At 44.9% G+C, this 23,835-nt stretch overlaps 1 protein-coding gene across 2 annotated transcripts in view; it reads right to left on the reverse strand.

The window, feature by feature from the left end:
• LOC125448667 (actin-like protein 6B) overlaps positions 1 to 21,294 on the reverse strand; it is a 48,144-nt gene extending 26,850 nt beyond the window's left edge. The window contains exons 1-6 of one of the 2 annotated variants that reach the window (XM_059642602.1): positions 21,064 to 21,294; positions 15,587 to 15,663; positions 12,999 to 13,164; positions 6,368 to 6,468; positions 1,650 to 1,747; positions 252 to 346 (exon numbers count right to left, since the gene is read on the reverse strand). In XM_059642602.1, the coding sequence (XP_059498585.1) occupies positions 252 to 346; positions 1,650 to 1,747; positions 6,368 to 6,468; positions 12,999 to 13,164; positions 15,587 to 15,663; positions 21,064 to 21,088 (562 nt within the window). In that variant the 5' untranslated portion in view covers positions 21,089 to 21,294. Of the gene's footprint in view, positions 1 to 251; positions 347 to 1,649; positions 1,748 to 6,367; positions 6,469 to 12,998; positions 13,165 to 15,586; positions 15,664 to 15,770; positions 15,865 to 21,063 lie in introns of those variants that run through there. The other variant, XM_048524096.2, reaches the window with a different exon arrangement.
• Positions 21,295 to 23,835: the final 2,541 nt, after the last annotated feature.

The raw sequence follows: 23,835 nt of genomic DNA on the forward strand, positions 1-23,835 counted from the left end.
ACTAAAAAAAAGTTGGACTGTTCTATGGAAGAAGCTCTAAGACTGAGTAGTTAACAAACTCTCTCTACTTTGTGAAAAAAAAGACTGGGTTACTGACTAGCTTGGATGTGAATCGACACTGCTCATAGAACCTGTACCCAAGCCAGACGGGGCACTCATAGGTGAGGTGCAGCCGGGAGGCAAGAAACACAGAAAAGTGGGGATGATTACTGAGTAGAACCCGTCCACATTGAGAAGAGAAAGGCTCCTACCTTGCTGCAGGACGTAGCCGTCATGCACAGGAATGGCGGTGGTGTGGGTTGCGCCACTGTCGAGAACGAGGCCTGTGGACCGCCCGTTGGCAAAGCTGTCACGGTGAGAGAGGGGATGGTTAAGGAGAGATTGTGGAATGCACACTGAAACAGTGAGACCAGTTGTAGAGGCGCAGTTGTGAAAGAGACTTGTTTTTACAATTCATCCCGAGGCATTCCACATATGGGATGTTCAAACCATCCCTCCACAGTCTGAGGTGGATGTTAGAAAACCCCGTGGCCACAAATTCTCCACCCAGGCTCCTTCGGCCAGTATCTATCCCTCAAAGATCACCAGTGAAAACAGGTTATGGAGTGTGCTATTTGGTGGGATCTTGCTGTGTGTGTCTTGTCTGTTCCCTACATTACTGCAATGGGCACGCACTTCAGTGCTGACTAGGCAACTTGCGAATGCTTCAAAGGAATTAAAGAAGACTTGCATTTCCGTAGCACCTTTTACAACTTCCCAAAGTGAGATAGTTAAGTGTGGTATCTGATGTAAAGCAGGGAAGGCAATAGCCAATTTTCACTGTCACACAAACAGCATCACATCAATCCATTTTACTGACATTAGTTGAAGAATAAACTGGGAGATTTCCCCTACTCTGCTTCCAGCAGTGGCTCAGGATCTGAAGGCTACCTGAGAAAACAATAAGGGTATCAGTTTAATATCTCTGCAAAAGACATCATCTTCAACTGTATTACTACCTACCTATTTGCTGGTCTCAGAGACATTGATAGGTGCCTCATGTCTCATTAATCTTTGAAGTAAAAATTAGCCCTTTACAGGAATAAACATCTGCGATTAAATCTAAAATGTGGAAAATTCTACTTGAACATGGGTCCCGAGGGATTAGAAAAGGGTGAAGTTTTCCATTGCCTATTGGGGAACACGGGAACATATCACTCAGTCCAGTACATGCTGCGGTCAGCAGCACACAGGATTATGTCCCAGACCGGGATGTGCAGTTGGGATTATGTTCCAGAACAGGATACACGGTTAGGATCATGTTCCAGACCGGGGAGCATAGTCAGAATCGCGTTCCAGACGAGGAAGCACCATCAGGATTGCATTCCAGACGGGGGAGCACCGTCAGGATCGCGTTCCAGACCAGGGAGCACAGTCAGGATTGTGTTCCAGACCAGGGAGCACAGTCAGGATCGCGTTCCAGACCGGGATACACGGTCATGATCGCGTTCCAGACCGGGGAGCACGGTCAGGATCACATTCCAGACTGGGATGCACAGTCAGGATCACATTGCAGACAGGATCTCAATGGCTAGGCTCCCAGAAGCGAGCCTATGGGGCTTTGCTGTAAACAGGGGCAATACCCTAGCTTCAGGCTGTCTGAAGGATACGCAGTAAGCACAGCGGTCTTGCAGAGGAAGAAGGCAGGGATGTTGTAGTGCTCAAACATCAGCTCGGTCAACTTCTCACGCTTGGCCCTGGTATTCCACTGAAATAGACAACAGCCCCTTGAGATCTCAGCACATAAAAAAACTTACATTTACATGGCAACCTCAATATAACAAAACAGCCCCACGGTAATTCATCAGAATATTACCAGTCAAAATCTGACCCACGTAACGTAGAGTGGTATGATGATAATGCCACTGGGCTAGTAATCCAGAGGGTTAGTCTAGTGCTTTAGAAACATGGATCAAAATCCCACCGTTTCACCTTGAATTTTAAATTAACAAACCTGGAATATAAAGCTAGTCATATTGATGATGACCACGACAGCCATCATCAACTGTCATAAAAAGCTCATTAATGCTCATCAAGGAGGGAAACCTGGTGACCTTCTCCAGACTGGCCTACATGTGACTCCAGACAACAGTGATGCACTCTGCAGTAGCACAGCACACCGCTGAGTTTATGGGTGTGAGTAAGAAATACTGTCTTCACCAACATCGCCATGTTTAAGAAAACATGTACTTGTCTTGAAGATATTTCATCAAAGATGATGGGAAACATCCTCTTACCCTGTCTAGCCCCTTAAGAATTCAATCTATTTCAAAGCAATCACCTTTATTCTTCTACATTCCAGTTTGCAGAGACCCAGCCTTGACTCACAGGACACTAAGACCAAGCTAAGATACAGATCAGCCACATATATAAAATCATGAGGGGTGTAAATAAGGTGAATGGGAGGTGTCTTTTCCCTAGGGTGGGGGATTTCAAAATTGGAGGGCATATTTTTTAGGGAAAGATTTATAAAGGACATGAGAAGCAATTTTATTTTACATAAGAGAGCAGTTTGTGTGGGGAATGAACTTCTAGCGGAAGTGGTGGATGTGGTTGCAGTTACAATGTTTAAAAAACATTTGGATAAGTACATGAATAAGAAATGTTTGGAGGGAAAAGGGCCAAGCACAGGCAGGGAATAGTTTGGTTTGGGATTATTGAAAACAAAAAAATGCTGGAGGTCACAGCTGGTCAGGCATCATCGATGGAGAGAGAGCAAGCTAACGTTGAGTCTGTATGACTCTTCAGCAGAGCTGGAAGTTTGTGATTATCGTCAGCATGGATTAGTTGGACCAAATAGTCTGTTTCTGTGCTGTATGACTCTATGACACTATTCACTCAGCTGATTCCTAGGATGAAGGGTTTGCCTTATCGACAGTGGGTAAACAGGTTTGGCTTTTAGTAATTAGAGTTTAGAAGAATTACATGTATCTTATTGAAACGTCTAAGATTCTGATGGAGCTTGACAGGGACATGTTGAGGAGATGTTTCCACTGATGGGAGAATCTCAAACTGTGGGATATAATTACAGAATGGGGAGGGGTGCAATATGTGGAAAATTACAGACCAGTTAGTTTAACATCTGTTGTTGGCACAGTATTAGAATCAATTATCAAAGAAGCAATATCAGGATATTTGGAAAGTCAAAATGCTATCCATCAGAGTCAGCATGATTTATGAAGGGCAAATAATGTTTGACTAATTTGCTACAGTTCTTCAATGATGTAGCTAGCAAAGTGGATGATGGGGATCCTGTAGATGTAATATATCTGGACTTCTAGAAGGCATTTGATAAGGTGCCACATAAAAGGTTAATTCACAAGGTTGGATCATATGGGACTAGGGGCAATTTAATATCTCGGACAGGTGACTGACTGATGGACAGAAGACAGAGAGGTGGGGTAAATGTTTTTTTTTCTGGAAGCTAGTAACTAGTGGAGTGCCATAGGGTTTGGTCCTTGGACCCCAGCTATTTACAAGCTACGTTAACAATTTAGATACAGGGATAGCCAAATTTGTGGATTACACAAAAATAGACAGGATGGTAATTTGCAAAGAGTAAATAAGAATCTTACAAATGGAAATAGGTAGGTTAAGAAAGTGGGCCAAAATGTGGCAGATGGAGTTTAATGTGATTAAATGTGAGGTCATGCATTTTGATTGGAAAAATGGGAAGGCGACCTATTATCTAAAAGGGGAGAGATTTCAGGCTGCTCCTGTGTAGAGGGACCTGGATGTCCTCATTCATGAGTCATAGAAAACTAGCATGCAGGTACAGCAGATAATAAAGAAAGCAAATGGAACATTGACTTTTAGAGCTAAAGGAATACCATATAAAGGCAAGGAAGTATTTTTGCAACTAGACAAGGTGTTGTGCACGGTTTTGGGTCCCCTTATTTGACAAAAGATATAATGGCATTAGAGGCAGTTCAGAGGAGGTTCACTACATTGATTCCAGAGATGAGGGGTTTGTCGTATGAAGAGATGAACAGTTTAAGCCTATACTGTCTGGAATTTAGAAGAGGGGAGCTCAAAGTGAGATATTCAATATGATAAAAGGTATAGCTAAATAGCCATGGAGCCGATGCTCCCTCTGCAGCGCATTCTAGGATGAGAAGCATAGTCATAGCCTCACAAATTTAGGAATGGCTCATATGTTTCCAAGTGAGCTTGACTATTCCAAATTTAGAACGGGTTTGAGGAGAGACTACTTTTCCCAAAGGGTTGTGAATCTGTGGAATTCACTATCCCAAAGTGCAGTGGATGCTGGGATAGTGATTAAATTTAAGGAGGATTTAGACAGATTTTTAATTGGTATGGGTTGAAGGGTTATAGGGAGAAGGCAGGAAAATGAGGATAAGGAGCGTATCAGCCATGAGCAAACAGCAGAGCAGACTTCAATGGGCTGAATGGCCTAATTCTGCCTTTATATTCTTATGAACTTATGAATAAAGGGGGGCACTCATTTAAAACCGAGATGCGAAGGAATTTTTTCTATCAGAGCACAGTGAATGTCTGGAATTCTCTATCGGAGAGAATTGTAGAGGTTAAGTTAATGTAAGTATGTAAGGAGGAGATGGATACATTTATGAAATATCAGGGAGTTGAGAGCTTTGGGCAGACGGCATGGAAGAGAAGTTCAGGCCTAAAATGGAGCAGCCATGGGAGGATAGGCTTGAGGGGCTAAATGGACTATTCCTGCTTCTATTTCTTAAGGAATAAAGGATTAAGAGAAGAGTTTAGTCAAAGAGGAAGGCTTCAATGACCACCTTAAAGGAGGGAGGTGGAGAGGATTTAGGAAGAAATTCCAGAGTTTTTAGGAGCCAGGCAACTGAAGGCACAGCCTCCATTCATGGAGTGATTATCATCATAGAATCCTTTACAATGTGCAAGCAGGCCATTCGGCCCACTGAATTCACACCGCATCCTCTGAAGAGCATTCCACCCAGACCCACCCACCTACCATATCCGTGTAACCCTGCATTTCCCATGGCTAACCCACCTAACCTGCACATCCCTGGACACTATGGAAAAATTCTGCACGGCCAACCCACCACAACCTGTACATCTTCAGACTGTGGAAGGAAAGCGGAGCACCCGGTGGAAACCCACGCAGACCCAGGGAGAATGTGCAAACTCTGCACAGACCGTTGCCCGAGGCTGGAATCACACCTGGGTCCCTGGCGCTGTGAGGCTGCAGTGCTAACCCCGGAGCCATCATGCCACCTTCATTAAAATTTGATTTGTTTTGATTTGATTGGATGGCTGGGATTTGAAGAGTACAGTTGTGGGTTATGATGCTGTGGAGGGATTTGAACTCAAAGATGAGAAGTTTAAAACTGAGGAATCACCAGTTAGAAGCCAGAATGGGCCATCAAACACAAGGGATGATTGGATTTGATTTAATTTATTAATGTCACATGTACCTAGATACAGTGACAAGTTTTGTTTTGCGTGTGGTACAGGCCAATTATACCATACAAAGTGCATTAGGGTAATAGAACAGAGCGAGGAAGACAATGCTACAGCTGCAGAAAAGGTGCACAAAGAGCAAGATGAACACTGATACGGGTTGTCGGGATGGGCGTTTAAACTTCTGTATCTTCTGCCTGATGGAAGGGGTTGGAAAGGGTCGGAGAGGTTTTGATGATGTTGGTTGCCTTCCCAAGGCAGTGGGAAGTGTAAATGGAGTTTGTGGGTGGGGGGTGGCTTGTGTTTTGGACTGGGATGTGTTCACAACTCTCTGTGGTATCTTATGGTCGTTGGCAGAGCTGTTGCTGTACCAAGCATGATCCATCTGGATAGAACATATTCTACTAGGATTGGTAAGAGTCTTTATGGACGTTCTAATTTCCCCAGCCTCCTGAGGAAGTGGGGGTGTTGTTGTGCTTTCTTGGAATGGGGAGGTAGCATTCACTGTGAGTTAGGATGGGAGGGCGGTGGTGTGCTGCTGAGTTTTGGAGGAACTGAAGTTTATCCAGGGTGGAAATTGGGAGACTGAGCAGGAGAGAGTTGGAATAGTTAAGCTCACTTGGAAACATATGAGCCATTCCTCCAGTGTCAGTGGTTCGAAATCTGGAAATCCCTCCCTGACCGCACTACACCACACAGACATGCAGTGGTTCAAGAAGGCAGTTCACCAGCACCTTCTGAAGGGCCAATTAGGGATGACCAATAGATGCTGACCCAGCCAGTGAAGTGCACATCCCTTGAGTGAATAGTGATATTTACTAAGTGATCTTTTTCATGTCAACTGAGCCAGACTATAACTTGTCCAGGTTGGGCCACCAGTCCTTAGTCCCCCGGGTTCAAACTGCATTCTGCTCACCGGTGCTTCTGACATGAGAACAGGATGCAGGTTTGGCTCCGACTTGATGTGCTTGGTGTAAGTGTGATCCAGAATCGCCTGGAAGCAATCCCAGTCCTCAACTGTAGGGAAACAGGACAGGAGTGTTAGCACAGGGATGTGGTCAGTGAAGCAATCTCGAGACAGAGGTAGAAAGAGAGGCACAGTGAAGGTCAAAATTTAAACCAAGCGCGATACAAAGAGAGAGACAGGGAAGAACTGTAAAAGTGAGAAAAGGGTGAAATGAAAAATAAATAAGTGAAGAGAAATAAAACCAGGAGAAAGGGAGAGAACTAGCAGGAAAGAATGAGACAGACAATGGAAGAGAGACAAACATATAAGATAGGAGCAGGAGGAGGCCATTCGGCCCGTTGACCCTGCTCTACCATTCTTTGTGATCATGGCTGGTCGTCCAACTCAATGGCCTAATCCCGTCTTCTCCCCATAACCTTTTATCCCATTTGCCCCAAGTGCTGTATCTAGCTGCCTAGTGAATACATTCAATGTTTCGGCATCAACTATTTCCTGTGGTAATGAATTCCACAGCTCACCTCTCATTAGAGGAAGAAATGTCTCCTCATCTCCATCCTAAAGGATCTACCCCAAATCCTCAGACTGTGACCCCTGGTTCTGGACACACCCACCTTCAGCAACATCCTCCCTGCATTTACCCTGTCCAGTCCTGTTAGAAATTTACAAGTCTCTATGAAATCCCCCCTCATTTATCTGAACTCCAGTGAAAACAATTCTAACCTACGCAATCTCTACTCATGTCAGTCCTGCCATCCCTGGAATCAGTCCAGTGAACCTTCGCTGTATTCCCTTGAGAGCAACAGCATCCTTCCTCAGAAAAAAAACGAGACAGATGGAAGAAAGGGAGATCACAGTAAGACATCAAGAAACATGGATAGGAAGAATGATTAGTGAAAAAAAAATACAAAAAAAACTGAGAAAAGCGCAGGGATTGGGGGAAAAGGCAAGATAGGTGAGAGACAGAACGAGAGGACAAAGAGGGGTTTACAGTAAGCATGTACGCAGAAAGACAACTAAATTCCAAATAACCTCTGCTGGAATTTACTGAGCAATGGTTTCACCCTTTTGATTTTAAAAATGTGTACACTCTCCTTTTAACAGCAGGAAATTACATAGTACATTGTGGGCAACTGTATAATGTTTCTGTTCTTTAACCTATGAAAGCACTGGCTGAAAGGGCAGTGGGAACAGATTAAGTAATCACATTCAGTGCACTATTGTATAAACGCTTATGAAGGGAAAATATACATGATGGAGGGGAAATGGCAGGGATTGCCAAATGTCTTCCTGCACTGTGTAGTTACAATCATAGAATCCCTACAGCGTGAAAGCAAGCCATTCAGCCATTTGAGTCCATACAGACCCTCTGAAGAGCATCTCACCCAGACCCACTCTATGCCCATTACCATGCATTTCCTCATGGCCAATCCACCCTAAGCTGCACATCTTTGGGTTATTGGAGGAAACCCACACAGGCACAGGAAGAATATGCAAACTACACATGGCCAATCACCTGAGGCTGGAATCGAATGCAGGTCCCTGGCGCTGTGAGGCAGCGTGCAAACCACTGAGCCACAGTGCTGCCCCAAAACAGATGGCAAGCAATCAGGACTCGTCCGGGATTTGAACCCAGGACATTTCAAAATGTCTGCAATGTACAAGCCCCAAAGCAAGAATCATACTCTAGACCAATGAGCCATTGCTGTATATAATTCAACTCTGAACAACACCATGGGATTTTCTGCTGGTATTCCATGTTTAATATTTTATACTTTTACATGTATTTGTTACGTATATTTATCAGTGCTCAAAACACATGGGAAAAAGTGTTGAATTCACCTCAAAAGCCCCTAAAACACTGAGGAAAATTCAACCATAGTGGAAATCAGTGAGAGAAACATCACCTCCATACGTGGAGCTGTCAGAGTCTCTGATGAGCTGCCCCTCCCAACTGCAAGCTGGTTCTCTCTTGCATTTGCTGCTGATAGGCTCACAGTGAATTAGAGGCAGTGAGGCATGAGGGCGGCAACGCTAGGAACCTGAGTGGGGGCATTCCACAGGCAGACAGTAGTGAGGCTGGGATTCCTGCGGGTCAAATGGAGCTACAAAAGTGAAGAGGGTGGCAGCAAAAAGGGAATGAGGAGTTGGAAAAGAGTGAAAAATGCTGCAAAGGAAGAAAAAGGAACTGCAAAAGTGGACAGAGGGTATGCAAAGGGGTGGTCAGGCGCTGTATATGGGAACAAGCAGCTTCACACCTTTCAAAAAAGAAATAGTCAGCTAACCAGGAATCGGGAAATCTGAAAGTCACTAAGCTAATGAATTTCTTGCAAATGAATGTGGAGTTTCTAGGTTAAGGCTGCAGAGGTTCAGGAGATACCATATGGGGATTATGTGGTGGATGTTAATATACTGAATACTTTGCAACCGGATAACTTAATACAAGCTAGTTATATTTCACAAAGATTTATCACATCTAAAAGCACTTGACATTGTGAGAGCTAGTTGAGGTGCAGTGACAGTATTAGAGACGATCTTACCAGTCTGCAACATGTGAGTTTAAGGTGATGGATTTCTATATATAGAAGAGTGTGTCATTTATTTTTAAAAAAGCTTGTTGCACTCTTATGCCTGTGCGTCAGTTTCTAGGAAGTTAGTGTTTTCCTTTTGTATATGGCTTTAGATTTGATGGAAGGTTGGCCTCAGAAGGGTATTGGCCAAACGCAGGCAAGTGGGATTAGTTTAGTTTGGAATACTTGGTCAGTATTGATGAGTTGGAATGAAGGGTCTGTTTCTGTGCTGTATGACTCAATCTGTGAAGTCTTTGAATTCTGCTTCTGGACGAATCCAATCATCACTTAACCCCAAATGTCAATTACTACATGATTGCAGTACCAAATAAAGGAGTTGCTGAGAATGAAAATGCCCTGAAAACCAAAAAGTAGTCCTTGAGAATTTTTTTGTTTTGGGAATTTTCTGGAAATATGTTTTTACCCTTAACATGTTACATTTGAGTGGGAATTAGACCTGCTTCTGACTGGGATGGAAGTCATAAAACGATCAGGGCCAGAAATAAATTTTCTAAATTTATTCATTTTGTTGGATGTGGGCCTTGCTGGCTGGGCCAGCATTTGTCGCCTGTCCCTTGTTGCCCCTTGAGAATGTGGGGGTGAGCTGCTTCTCAAACCGCTATAGTCCACCTGCTGAGGGTTGACCCACAATTCCCTTGGGGAGAGAATTCCAAAATGAAGTCTTGGGAAGGATATATTGGCTTTGGAAGGAAGAACAACGTAGGTTTACAGTATGATACCTGGGACCTTAAGGGTTAAATTATCACCAGAGATTAGGCAAATTAGGTCTGTTTTCCCAGAGTTAGGAAGGTTAGAGGGTTACCTGATTGAGGTTTTCAAGATATCCACAGGAGGGTCCAGAGTCAATAAAGATTCTAGCACTAGTGTGCACTGTCTGAGAATTAGGATCAAACTGCTCAGGAGAGATGTTAGAAAGCCTTCCTAGAGGTTTGGAATTCAACTTTACAAACAGCAGTCCATGCCAATCAGTTGTTAGTTTTAAACCTGAGATAGATAATGTTTTGTTAAGAATATAAGAAATAGGAACAGGTGTAGACCAACTGGCCCCTTGAGCCTGCTCTGCCATTCAATAAGATCATCTGTGCTATATTGTTCTATCTATGGATGATTTTTTCATGGACTCAGCTGCACTTACCTGTTCGGTAACCCTTAATCCCTTTACTGTTTAAAAATCTATCTATCTCTGCCTTAAAATGTTCACGAGGTAGCCTCAACTACTTCACTGGGCAAGGAATTCTACAGATTCACAACCCTTTGGGTGAAGGAGTTCCTCCACAACTCAGTCCTAAATCTGCTCCCTCTTATTTTGAAGATATGCCCTCTAGTCTGGTTTCACCTACTGGAAACAACCTCCCTGCTCCTATATTGTCTATTCCATTCATAATTATATGTGTTTCAATAAAATTCCCCCCCCATTCTTCTAATTTTCAATGAGTACAGTCCCAGTCTACTCAATCTCTTCACATAAGCCAACCCTCTCAACTCTGAAATCAACCTGATGAACGTCCTGTGCACTGCTCCAGTGCCAGCACAGCCATTCTCAAGTAAGGAGATCAAAACTGTACACTCCAAGTGTGTTCTCACCAGCTCCCTGTACAACTGCACCATAACCTCCCTGCTTTTAAACTCCATCCCTCTAACAATGAAGAACAAAGTTCCATTTGCCTTCTTCATCACCTGCTGCATCTTGCAAACCAATGTTTTGTGGTTAAACAAAGGTGGTGAGGGATATGGGCCAAAGGCAGGTATATGGAGTTAGGCCACAGTGCAGCCGTGATCTCATTAAAGAGTGGAACAGGCTTGAGGGGCTGAATGGCTTTCTCCTGTTCCTATGCCCATTTAACCTGGTTCTTCATCCCTTGCCAGGGAAAGGCAGGTGTGGCTCAGTCGGTAGCACTCTACTCTCCGAATCACCCGGTCCCAGGCTCAAGCCCAACTCCAGGCTTCGGTGCATAAAACCCAGGACAGATATTTCAGTGCAGTCCTGAGGTGCGATCTATCCAGTCAGCTGTTAACTAATGTCCTGTCAGCCCTCTCAGATGCCAAAGAAAGATTCCATGGTATTAGGTGTTTTGGTGAGGTCTCTGCTGGAGTTCTGTGTTCAGTTCTGGTCACCCTGTTATAGGAAGGATATTATTAAGCTGGAGAGGGTTCAGAAAAGATTTACCAGGATGTTGCCAGGAAAGGAGGGTTTGAGATATAAAGAAAGGCTGGATAGGCTGGGACCTTTTTCACCGGAGCGTAGGGGGTTGAAGGGTGATCTTTATAGAGGTTATAAAATCATGAGGGGTACAGATAAGGCGAATAACGAGGATCTTTTCCCTACAGTGGGCGAGTTCAAAACTAGGGGGCATGTTTTTAAGGTGAGAGGAGAAAGATTTTTAAAAAGACACGAGGGCCAACGTTTTTACATTGAGGGTGTGTAGAATGAACTTCCAGAGGAAGTGGTGGATGTGGGTACAGTTACAACGTTTAAGAGGCACTTCGATAAGTACATGAATAGGAAAGGTTTGGGAGTATATGGGCCAAGCGCAGGTTGATAGACTAGTTTAGTTTGGAAACATGGTGGCGTGGATTGGTTGGACCAAAGGGTCTATTTTTGTGCTGTATGACTCTATGACTCTACAACAAGCAACACACAAAGAAAACAGATTATTTGGTCATTTTCACACTATTAACCCACCAGGATGAGAAGGACATAGGATTACTACATCCTGAAAGCTCCCCTCCAAGCCACATACCATTCTGACTTGGAAATATACTGCAGTTTCTTCAATGTTACTGGGACAAAATTCTGGAACCCCGTCCCCAAAAGCACATGTGGGTGTACATACAATCACGTGGACTGCAGTGGTTCAAGAAGGCAGCTCACTAGTTTAGAAATACTATGGCTTTGTATTTTGTCTTGGTTTTCTCTTTGAAGAAAGGCTGAGACAGAGGTGACAATTAGTGTGCTTCAAAGCCAATAAAGTAAACAGCTTCTGAGGCCTTTGGGTTGTTTTTAAGGTTGGAACATTAGAAGTAGCCTGAATGGGATTGAGGTCTAACAGAACCAGGACTTTTAGTTTTACTTTTTCAGCAGCAATTGCTGGGGTCTTGAAGCCAGGTTTGGAAGCTGCAGTACATCTCTCCCTGCCACTGTCTCTCCCTCTCTCTCTCAGAGTTTTTTCTTGAATTTTTTTCCCTTTAGACTGGAGAACTGCCTGTGAGACAATCTATTTTACTGAATTTTGCCTTTTCTGAGGGTGTATTTGTGGGATGTTAGTATATTGGAAGTTATTGTTTAGTACTGAAATAATCTATCATTCTGTTAAGCTTTCTAGTAGTTAAAGTTATGCCAATTTCTTCTTTTATTGTATTTTAACTAAAGTGTATGAATAAAGTGTGGTTTGCTTTAAGCCTGGTAGGTTGACCAATCAAATTGCAACTGGAACGCAACGCCTGGCACTTGCCTTGAGAATAAGAAAATGTTAGGGTCCAGGCTATCTTCTGAATACATTTTGAGGGGGTTTGGTCTGGTCCACAACATCACCACCAAGGGGCAGTTAGGGATGAGCAATAAAGGGTGGCCCAGCCAGTGACACCCATGTGCTTTGAACATAAAACAAAAAAGTTTAGCAGAATATGGGTTCTGGCAAAGAAGGCAGAAATGTTGCTATGCAGATGGCTGTCTGTAGCATAAGGAGCAAAGTGTGGGCCTCAAAGTCTCCTTCTATTCCAAACAATACTTTAATTAGCAGCAGTTCTGAATTGTTAAACCACGTGCACAGGTCTGGGTGGGGTTTTGGATCGAGCTGCATTGGCCCCCAAAGAGGAGTAGCTAGCTGACGCTCAATGGTTCGGCTTAGCCTGGACCAAGCACCAAACACAGTGCCCATGTTGAACCCTGAAGCCCACCAAGAAGAGGATAGCTCCTAGGTGACAGACTGGCATAGGATAGGGCACGGTCGAGTCTATGGCATCCCCCCACCCTCTCCCAAACAGTCACTCACTCATTGCGTTCTTCAGAGGGGAGATAACCTCCACACCCTCCCTGGGAACATGCAGGGAGTTGGTGTCAATGTAGTACGTCTTCCCCGACTTAGCATCCTTCTCACCGTCGATCTCCATAGCTGCCTCATCGTGGTTGATGAGCCCTACCGTGGTTGGGAAGTCCGCCTGGGAGCCAGAAATCATCAGAAAATCCAGGGCAGAAAGAACAAAAGGCTCAGTTGAGATTCACCTCCCGGGAGTGAAATCACAGACAGAAAGAACGAGGCATTAATGTACAACTTTTAACCGGAAGGATATAACAGAGGGCATACCGCACTCAGCCAGGAGGGGAAGGGTTGGCCTGGAACTGTGGATGAACGCAAGGCTAAAGGAGGAAATTCCAATGACACAGAGTAAAGCTCCCTCTACACTGTCCCCCATCAAATACTCCCAGGGACAGGGACAGCACAGGGTTAGATACAGAGTAAAGCTCCCTCTACGTTTAGCCCATCAACGACTCCCAGGTCAAGTACAATACGAGGTTAAATACAGAGGAAAACTCCCTCTACACACCTGTCCCCATCAAATACGTGTGGAGTCACAGAGAACTGTAGCAAAGAAAACGTCCTTTGGTCCATCGCGTCTATGCCTGTCAAAAACAACCACCTCACTACTCTCTAATCCCACTTCCCAGCACTTGGCCCGCAGCCTTGACATTGCAAGTGCACATCTGAATACTTCTTAAATGTTATGAGGGTTTCCACCTCTCCCACTCTCACAAAGAGTGAGTTCGAGATTTGGACCATCCTCCAGGTGAAAAGGTTTTCTTTAATCTCACGTTTGCTCTAGACCTTCTATCCCTTAGCTCAAACTATGCTCCCCGAACATTGATTCCTCCATCAGCCGGGAAAAGTTTCTGTCTACCCTAACAGCACTGTGGGTGTCCCTACACCACACAGACTATCATGGTTCTAGAAGGCAACTCACCTCCACCTTCTCAAGGGCAATAATGTGCCAGAGACACCTACATCACATGGAAGTTATAACATTTTAAATACGAGGGATTTCTGCCTCTACCAGGCAGTGAGTTCAGATTCCCACCATGGTCTGGGTGAAAAGGTTTTCCCTTACATCTCCTGTAAACCCCCTGGGTGAAAACAATTCCTTCTTAACTCCTTACTTCATGTCTCTGCTGCCTGGTTATTGATCTGTCCGCTATATATCTTTCCTATTAAGTCCATCATAACTTCATACCCCACAACCAAATCTACCTTCAGCCCCTGTGCCAAGGAATCAAATCCCAACCTTTTGTCACAGGTAAGGTTCTTATTTTTACACTCATTTCTACAAGTGCCCAGTGAGGGAAGTTACGTCAGACTAACATGGGACCTGGAGATAAGTGTGAGGTGTTGCATTTTTGAGCCAGGGTCAATAGAGATTCTAGAACAAGTGTGCACAATCTGACTATTCAGGAGAGATGTTTGAAAGTATTTCCAAAGGTTTCAAATTCAGCTTCACAAACAACAGTTGATGCCAATCAGTTATTAGTTTTAAGTCTGAGATAGAGAATGTTTTATTAAGGGCATAAGAAATAGGAGCAGGAGTAGGCCAACTGGCCCCTCGAGCCTGCCCCACTATTCTATTGTTGCATTTTGCAAAGGGAAATCGGGGCAGAATTTACACACTTCATGGTAAGGTCCTATCAAGTGCTGCCGAACAAGGAGACCTTGGAGTGCAGGTTCGTAAAAGTGGAGTCGCAGATAGACAGGATAGAGAAGAAGGCATTTGGTTCTCCTGCCTTCACTAGTCAGTGTTCTCAGTACAGGAACTGGGAGGTCATCTTGCAGCTGTACAGGACATTGGTTAGGCCATTTTTGGGATACTATGTTCAATTCTGGTCTCCCTGCTATAAGAAAGATGTTGCTAAACTTCAAAGGGTTCAGAAAGATTTACAAGGACGTTGCCAGGGCTGGAGGGTTGGAGCTATAGGGAGAGGCTGAATAGAATGGGGCTATTTTCCCTGGAGTGTCAGAGGCTGACGGGTGACCTTATAGATGTTTATAAAATCATGAGGGGCATGGACAGGGTGAAAAGCCAAGGCCTTTTCCCCAGGGTAGGGGAATCCAAGACTAGACGGCATAGGTTTAAGATGAGAGCGGAATGATATAAAACGGTCCTAAGGGGCGACATTTTCATGTAGAGGATGGTGCGTGTATGGAATGAGCTGTCAGAGGGAGTGGTAGAGGCTGGTACAGTTACAACATTTAAAAGGGATCTGGATGGGTATATGAATAGGAAAGGTTTAGAGGGATATGGGCCGAATACTGGCAAATGGGACAGATTAATTTAGGATATCGGGTCAGCATGGAAGAGTTGGACTGAAGGGTCTGTTTCCGCTCTGTACATCTCTATGACTCTGCAACTCCTCTCTGCACTCTACTGGTAAGGTACGTGTATGTGTATCTTGGAAGCAGCAAGGTTTGGGGCACCTTGGATCAGGTAACTGCCAGATAGTAGTAAAGAGAGGGACAGACAGCAGAGGGTGGCAGGAATGAGGTGCAGATAAGGCACAACAACGTAAGGAAAGAAATGAGTAGCAATACCGTACCTTGGGGCAGTCTTCTCCAGCGTAACCAGCTCTCACAGTATATGAGCCAATGTCAAACACAAGAGCCCCCACCTCATCTGACAGAGAGAAGACACAATTAGCTGCAGCATTTGGAGACAGTGATGGGACACACAGCGTGGGTTAATGGTCCATTCAGTATAACAGAACATGCAGCACCAGTTACCTGTACAGACAGCAACAGGGCATGAAGCGTTGGTTAATGGTGGTGATACCAGCATCTGGTATTATTAGACATTTCATTAATCCTGAGCTGTGCTCCTGCAATTAACCAGAAATCCCTTGTCTTCAAGCCCACGTTGCCCACCCACTCCTCTGGTGAGCCCATTTATTTTCTATAATCGCTCTAATTCTGAGCCTTTCTCTTTGACCGAGCTTTGACAGCAGACAAGAGAGACAGAAAGGCCTCCTCCTGTTCCAGTGCTCTACTGGCTGGCAGCCTTTCAAGCTCCAGGCTGTCACAACCCTCTAACCCTGCCACCAGTTACTTCCAGTCTCTGCTGTCAAGTTACTGACCTGTCTAGTAAAGCAATACAACTTTCCTATCCACACTTTCCAAGCCCCTCACCACTGCCTACATCTCCAATGCATCTGCCCCCAGCATCTGTTCCAAAGAACTCAACTCCAACCTTTCCTCAGGTAAAATTCTCTCATTTCTGGCAACATCCCAGCAAATGCAGGAGAGGCAATGGCCGAGTGGTATTATTGCTGGACTGTTAACCCAGAGACGTGGAAAAAATTCTGGGGACCTCGGTTTGAATCCTGCCACAGAAGATGGTGGAATTGAATTCAGTAAGATGTCTGGAATTAGGAATCTAATGATGACAATGAATGCATTGTCAGTTGTTGGGGAAAATGCCACCTGGTTCACAACTGCCCTTTAGGGAAGGAATCTGCTGTCTTTACCCAGTCTGGCCTACATGTGACTCCAGACCCACAGCGATGTGATTGACTCTGAACTGCCCTCTGAGCAATTAGGGATGGGTAATAAATGCTGGCTCAGCCAGTCATAACCTCATCCCATTAATGGATAAAAGGAACTTACTGCATTTTTACTCTCTCATCTTGCTTTCTCACACCGAATCTCACTCACACATCACCCTGTGACCTTGCTAATCCACAAGATCTGTCTACACCTCAATTTTAAAATCCTCATGCTTGTTTTCAAATACCTCACTGCCCGCACTATCTCTGTAAGCACCTCCAGCCACATAAACCTCCAAAATATCTGCAGTCCCGCAATCCTAGCCTCTTGCCCACCCTCTGATTACCATCGTTCCATCATTGGCGATCATGCCTTCAGCTGGCCTGACTCCTTAACCTTTGGAATTCCCTCCCTAAATTTCTCAGTCGCTCTCTCTCTCTCTCACACCTTTGAGATGATCCTTGAAATCAGCTTTTTTGACAGAGCTGCCCTTTCTAGCCCCTTAGTGCCTCAAATTTGGTTTGAGATCGTTCTTAGGAAATATCTCAGGGATATCTAAGTTAGAGGCACAATGTAAATGCATGTTGTTATTGTACTAACCAACTGTGTTAGGTGCACTTTGCCAGCATGGTCACTAGTTTACCTCCCAGTGCCTGTCCGACTGGGAAGAATGGACCCCAAATCTATCACAGGATGAGCAGGAATCTTCCTCAAGAAGGGGACAAATCAGCCGAGGGCTCTGGCTGCTGAACTGGGGCTGGTGGGAACAGTGCCGTAGTGACAATATCACTGGGCTGGTCATCCAGAGGTAGAGGCTAATGCTGTAGTGAGCCTCAGCTCTTCAATTTCAACTCATGAATAAACATGGAATTAAAAGTGGTAATTCTGAAATCATTATAACAACTCACTTGTTTCTTTTAGGGAAAGAAATCTGCCGTCCTTACCCAGCCTGGCCTACATGTGACTCCAGACCCACAGCCATGTGGCTATTTGTAACAGCTCTCCAAAGTGGATGAGGAAGCCACGAAAGGAAAGTCAAAAAACCAGCCTTGGCACAGCAAATAACAAAGGCACCTCCAGTCTTGCAAAACGAAAGTCCTCTTTTCTAATCTCTGGAGCTGGGCGGGAGCAAGCCTTACATACTGACCTGCCATACCTTATAACCAATGTCCCACGCACCTCCAACACCAACCCTGGGTTGGTTCTGCTAGAGGTGATGGCATGGTGGGCTGTGGAGGGATTGCCCCTCAACATTGAATCCGTCTGGACCTCAGGAAACCCCACTGCATCAAACATGGGTGGGAAAGCCCCCTGTTTTTTACCATTTCCCACCACCGCTCCCCTTTAGCTGTTCAATCCACCATGTTGAAAAGCAATTAGAACAGCAACTGATGGTTGGCGAGGGCATAGAATGGGTGTGGGGTCTGTGATATACATTACTGAGAGTGGCCCAGTCTGACTAGTACCAGGCTAACCAAGGACACAGAGCTGCACAACACAGAAAACAACCCTTTGGTCCAACTCTTCCATGCCGACCAGATATCCTAAATTCATCTAGTTCCATTTGCCAGCTTTTGGCCCATTTCCCTCTAGACCAGAATTGAACGCAGTATTCCAAAAGTAGCCTAACCAATGTCCTTTACAGTTGCAACACAACCTCCAACTCCTGTACTCAATGCACTGCCCAATAAAGGCAAATGTACCGAACTCATTCTTCACCACCCTGTCTACCTGCGACTCCACTTTCAATGAACAATGAACCTGCACCCCAAGGTCTCCTTGCTTGGCAACTCTCCCCAGGGCCCTACCATTAAGTGTATAAGTCCTGCCCTGATTTGCCTTTCCAAAATGCAGCACCTCACACTTACCTAAATCAAACTCCCTCTGCCACTGCTCGGCTCCACTTCTTCGAGATTCGTAAAGTGGGGACGATGAATGAAACAATTTCACCTCACCCAGTTACCAGACTACCTCTTGCAGAGGCATCTGCCTGTGACAGTATTGGTAGCAGTGGCTACTGTACAGTCCAGGCCTCCCACTACAGCTGATCTGTAACTAAGGTCTATGTGTCTGCCTTTGGCATATGTCCCTGAATACAACACTTCCTAAACTCTTTCCCTCATTTGAGGCCTTGAAGACCCTTGTATCGGTCAGGGTCACAGAGACCTATCAAGAGCAAAGAGGGGGAAGGGAGGGACCCTGCGAGGGAAAGTGGCCTATGAGAGGGAAGTCGCAGCTGCTGCAAGTCAGTTGGAACTCCAAAGCAACCATTGCTGGTGACCCCAAAACTCTGCCCAGGATCTCACTTCCCAGCTTTTGGAACATGCCCTATGTTCATACCTTGAGTTTACAGAAATATTTTGACCTCAGTTTTCAAAGCGACGATTGATTCAGCATCAGTTGTGGGAGACTGTTAGACCACAGCCCTGAGGGCAGCACAGTGGCTCAGAAGCTAGTGCGAGCCACCTCACAGCGCCAGGGACTCCTACTTGACTCCACCCTCGGGTGGCTGTCTGTGCAGAGTTTACACATTCTCCTCATGTTTGCTTGGGCTTCCTGTGGGTACTGCAGTTTCCTCCCATAGTCCAAAGATGTGCAGGTTAAGGTGGAATGGCCTTGCTAAATTGTCCCATAGTGTGGCTTGGCAATGGGAATTGCAGGGATAGGGTGGGGGGTGAGTGAGGGGGATTGTGGACACAATGAGCCGAATGACCTGTCCCCACACTGTAGGAATTCTAGATCCCTGACAAACGCAAATAGTTCATAGCGACCCTATACTCTGCCCTTTGGCTCTTCAAAACTTTTAAAAGCGCAACCTTTTAAATTCTGGGGAACACAATCCAGGTTGTGCAATCTTTCCTCACGATATACCTCTTGAAGTCCCGGGATCATTCTGGTGAATCAAGGCAGCACCTCCTCCAAAGCCAATGTCTCCTTCCTGAGACAACTGACTCGAAATGTGCTGTACCCAGGGCTTATATGTATTTCTGAATTACAGCTTCTGCCTCCTTATAATCTGTACTGAAGGCCGAAACTGAGGCTTCTCCAGAGCAATGAAGTTCAATATAGGATTTGAGTGACGTTTTCAAGATATTAAGGGGTCCAGGTAGGACACTGGATAAGGAGGAACTATCTTCCAGCTGGGCAGTGAGTTTAGAATGTCTGAAGATCAGAGCCGGACCCTTTCTGAGTGAAATGAGGGAACTGTTCTAAAGGCAAAGAGTGGGGGAAGTTTGGAATTCTCTTCCACAAATAACAGTTGTCAATTTGCAAACTGAGATAGATAGATTTTTTTGTTAACCGTAAATACTTAAGACAGGGCTTCCCAAAATGGTTGTTATGAATCCGAAACGGGGATCCGGATTGAAGTTCTGGCTTTGGAAGTTGCGAGGCAGCAGCGGAGCTTCAAGTGAGCTCTCACAACCAAGATCTCACTCTAATAGGTTCAAGGTCCTGACAGGTTCTTTCCCCCTCCCCACCCTTGATCTGACAGTTCCCCCCCTGACCATTTTACCCCAAACTTCTGTCTCGATTCTCACTGAGGGGCTTGTGACAAATCCCAGGTCACAAGATAGGGTCGCTGTGGGAAAGGAGTTTGTGGAAGCCAAAGGTTAAGGGATTATGAGGCTCAGGTTCAGTCACAGACTAGCCATGGTCAGCACCAAAGATTATCTGTTTCTGGGACAGTGCTGTCCAGTTCTTCTTCACAAGAACAATCCCAGAATGGAACAACAAAAGAAACTGTCATGCTCCCCGTCACTTGAAAACATCAAGATTGTCAGTTTTTTTTAAGGTTTTCATTATCACGATGACTCATGCCCACTTCAGCCATTCCGCCTGTGATACCATCACCGCTAAGCAGCTGAATGGCTTTTTCCCGTTCCCAGGCAAGGCCTGAAGCCCAGCACAGGGCACAGCAGAGCAGAACAGGCCTTTGATCTGTGCTCAACAATTAGATAGAGGAGCAGAAGTCAGCCATTCAGTCTGCTCCACCATTCAGTGCTTGATCCACTGTCCTGCCTGTTCCCCACTTGATCACCTCCCTGATTTAAAAATCTGTCTCAACAGCCCTCTGTGATAAAGAATTCCACACATTTGTCACCCTCTGGGAGAAGAAATTCCTCCCCATCTCCGTCTTAAATGTGCAACCCGTTTTTCTGAGATTATGCTCTCTGGTTCTAGACTGTCTATTCAATCTTCAGTGATTCCCCATTCTAATATGGGGCCTGAATTCTGAGCACACAGGTTCCCATCACAAATCCACCGCTTCCTCTCGAAAAAAAATACGTTCAAACCCATTGACAAGTTCAAACATAATAAGACACGAAATCGACTCCATCTCATCCACTTCCCGAAATAAAACCCCTGCCCATGCAACACAATGGCCTCGAATTAAAAGTGCACAACCGTAAAAGCCCCAATGGGGCTTCTTAAAGCAAGCTTGCACCCATTCCCCTCCCCCCAAAAAAATCACATCAATGTCACAGAATGCAACATCTACAGCAAATCGGACGCTGCTTTTTCTTCTTTTTACCTCCTCCATACACCCCGCCGCTCATCGTTGCTAAAAAAAATTGCTTTAATTTTGTAATGTGCAAAGATATTTGCAGCCGCGGCGAATTAAGGAGCAGGAGAGTGACGCTTTGATCTCGATTTGCCTTGCCACAGATCGAAATAAAGGGTGCAGAAGAGAGATGAAGCGAGTACAAACAGACTGACACACACAGAAGGAGAGAGAGGGAGGGAGAACTGGAATCGCTGCCTCCTTTTCCGAACCGCTATGAGCTCCTCCCAGTCTCACAGAGGCGCTGGTAGCGAGATATTAAAGGCGTAGGTAACACCAAACGGAAACAACAAGGGGTTTGTAACACTCAGGAATGCCACCGGCTGGGGATTCAGGTCTTTAGGAGGGAAGGGGAACTTATTGTTTAATCAGGAAGAGATATAGAGGAAAAGGCAGGAAAGTGAATATGAGGGTCTCACTGACAGACCAGACTTGATGGGCTGAAAGGAGGTTGCATTTACCACAGCCAGTGAACATACAACATGGAAGGTAGGAGCAAATTACAGCAGATGCTGGAATCTGTACTGAAAACAAGAAATGCTAGAGATCACAGCAGGTCAGGCAGCATCCACGGAGAGAGGGCAAGTTAACATTTCAATTGTAGATGACTTCCCATCAGATTCAAAATTTTAGCTTGCTTTTTCTTGATTTGAATCATCTAGCCTCAAATTGTTAGCTTGTTTTCTCTCCATAGAAACATAGAAAATAGGTGCAGAAGTAAGCCATTCAAGCCTGCACCATCATTCAGTATGTTCATGCAATTTCAGTATCCTATTCCCACTTTCTCTCTCCATACCCCTTGATCCCTTTAGCCGCAGGGGCAACATCCAACTCCCTCTTGAATATAAAAACCGAAGTAAAACTGTGGATCCTGTAAATCAGAAGCAAAAACAGAAATTGCTGGAAAAGCTCATCAGGGCTCGCAGCATCTGTGGAGAGAAATCAGAGTTAATAATTCGGGTTGAGTGACCCTTCTTCAGAACCTCTTGAACATATCTAACGAACTGGCCCCAGTAGCTTTCTGTAATAAAGAATTCCACAGCTTCACAACTCTGAATGAAAAAAAAATTTCCTCATCTCAGTCCTGAATGGCTTACCCCTAATCCTCTAAACTGCGTAATCAATGTCTTTGGGAATTCGTGGAGGAGATGTAGTCAGGAGCCAGGGAATTCTTTCCTCATTCCAAATTTAGAAACTAGAAGCAGGATTAGGCCATTCAAGTCCTTTGAGCCTGCTCTGCTATTCAATATGATCCTCTATCTCAATGATAGATTCCTGCTTTTGTCCCCCAATCCCTTAATGCTTTTATCTGTGTAAAATATATTTATTTCTTTCTTGAATATATTCAATGACTTGGTCTCCAACATCTTCTGTGCTGGAGAGTTCCACAGCTTCATTAACCCTGACGTGAAAAAAATCTTTCCTCATCTCTGACCAAAATGGTCTACCCTTTTTCCTTTAGCTGTATCCCCTGGTTTGGGCTTACATCTCTTGGAATTTTTTAAGGATAGAGTAGATAAGGGGGAGCCAGCGGATGTGGTTTTATTGTATTTTCAGAATGCTTTCAATAAGGTCTCACAGAGGAGATTAGCATGTCAAATTAAAGCACATGGGATTGGGAGTCATGTTGTGACACAGATTCAGAACGGATTGTCCGACGGGAAACAAACAGAACACATAAAAAGCGTCCTTTTGCGGATGGCAGGCAGTGACTAGTGAGGTACTGCCAGGAGCAGTGCCTAGACCCCAGATATTTACAATATATGTTAAAGATTTAGCTGAGGGAGTCAAAAGTAATATCTCCAAGTTTTCAAACGACACAAAGCTGGGCAGAAGGGTGAATGGAGAGAAGGATGCCAAGTATTTTCAGTGTGAATTGGACAAGTGGGCAAATGCATAGCTGAGAAGTAAGTATGAAGAACTTTAAGATTATCTACTATGGCAGCAAAAACAGGGGGAGCGGTTATTATCTGGTTGGTGATAGCTTGGCAAAGAGGCAGATGCAATGAGACCTGGGTGTCTTTGTACACCAGTCACTGAAAGTAAGCATGGAGGTTCAGTCGGTGGTGAAAAAGGCAAATGATATGTTAGCCTTTGTAGTGACAGGATTTGAGTAAAGGACCAAGAATGTCTTGGTGCAATAGAATGGATTCACATCATTAGACTCTTAGTTTTAGATTTTTATTAGATTCAAACTCTGTAACTAAGAGTCCAGTCCTGACCATGAATCCATTGTTGATTGTCAGAAAAACCCATCTGGTTCACTAATGTCCTTGAGGGAAGGAAACTACCGTCCTCACCTAGTCTGGCCTACATGTGACTCCAGACCTGCAGCAATGTGGTCAACTCTGGCAATGGAGAAAATGCAGTGATTCTTGGGATGGCCTGACTGACATATGAAGAGACACTGAATGGATTAAGACTATGTTTACTGGGGCTTAGAAGAACGAGGGGGGGATTTTACAGAAACCTGCAAAATTCTAATAGGACTAGACAGGCAGGATGTTCCCAATAACTAGGCAGTCCAGAAGGAGGGGTCACAGCCTAAGGATACAGGGTGGACTGTTTTGGACTGAGCCAATGCAGTGGACCTTTGTTGCACTCATTCCAAAGCATACAAGGAGACCACGAGTGTTCACCAGAATCTAGATGCAGTGCCGTCTAATCCTCATAGTTATAACGTACATGACAGCTAACAGGCCATTGTCACTGGCACCTGACAACCTTCCATCACCGTCACGC

This window comes from Stegostoma tigrinum, chromosome 45, assembly GCF_030684315.1.
Source record: "Stegostoma tigrinum isolate sSteTig4 chromosome 45, sSteTig4.hap1, whole genome shotgun sequence".
Lineage (NCBI taxonomy): Eukaryota > Metazoa > Chordata > Chondrichthyes > Orectolobiformes > Stegostomatidae > Stegostoma > Stegostoma tigrinum.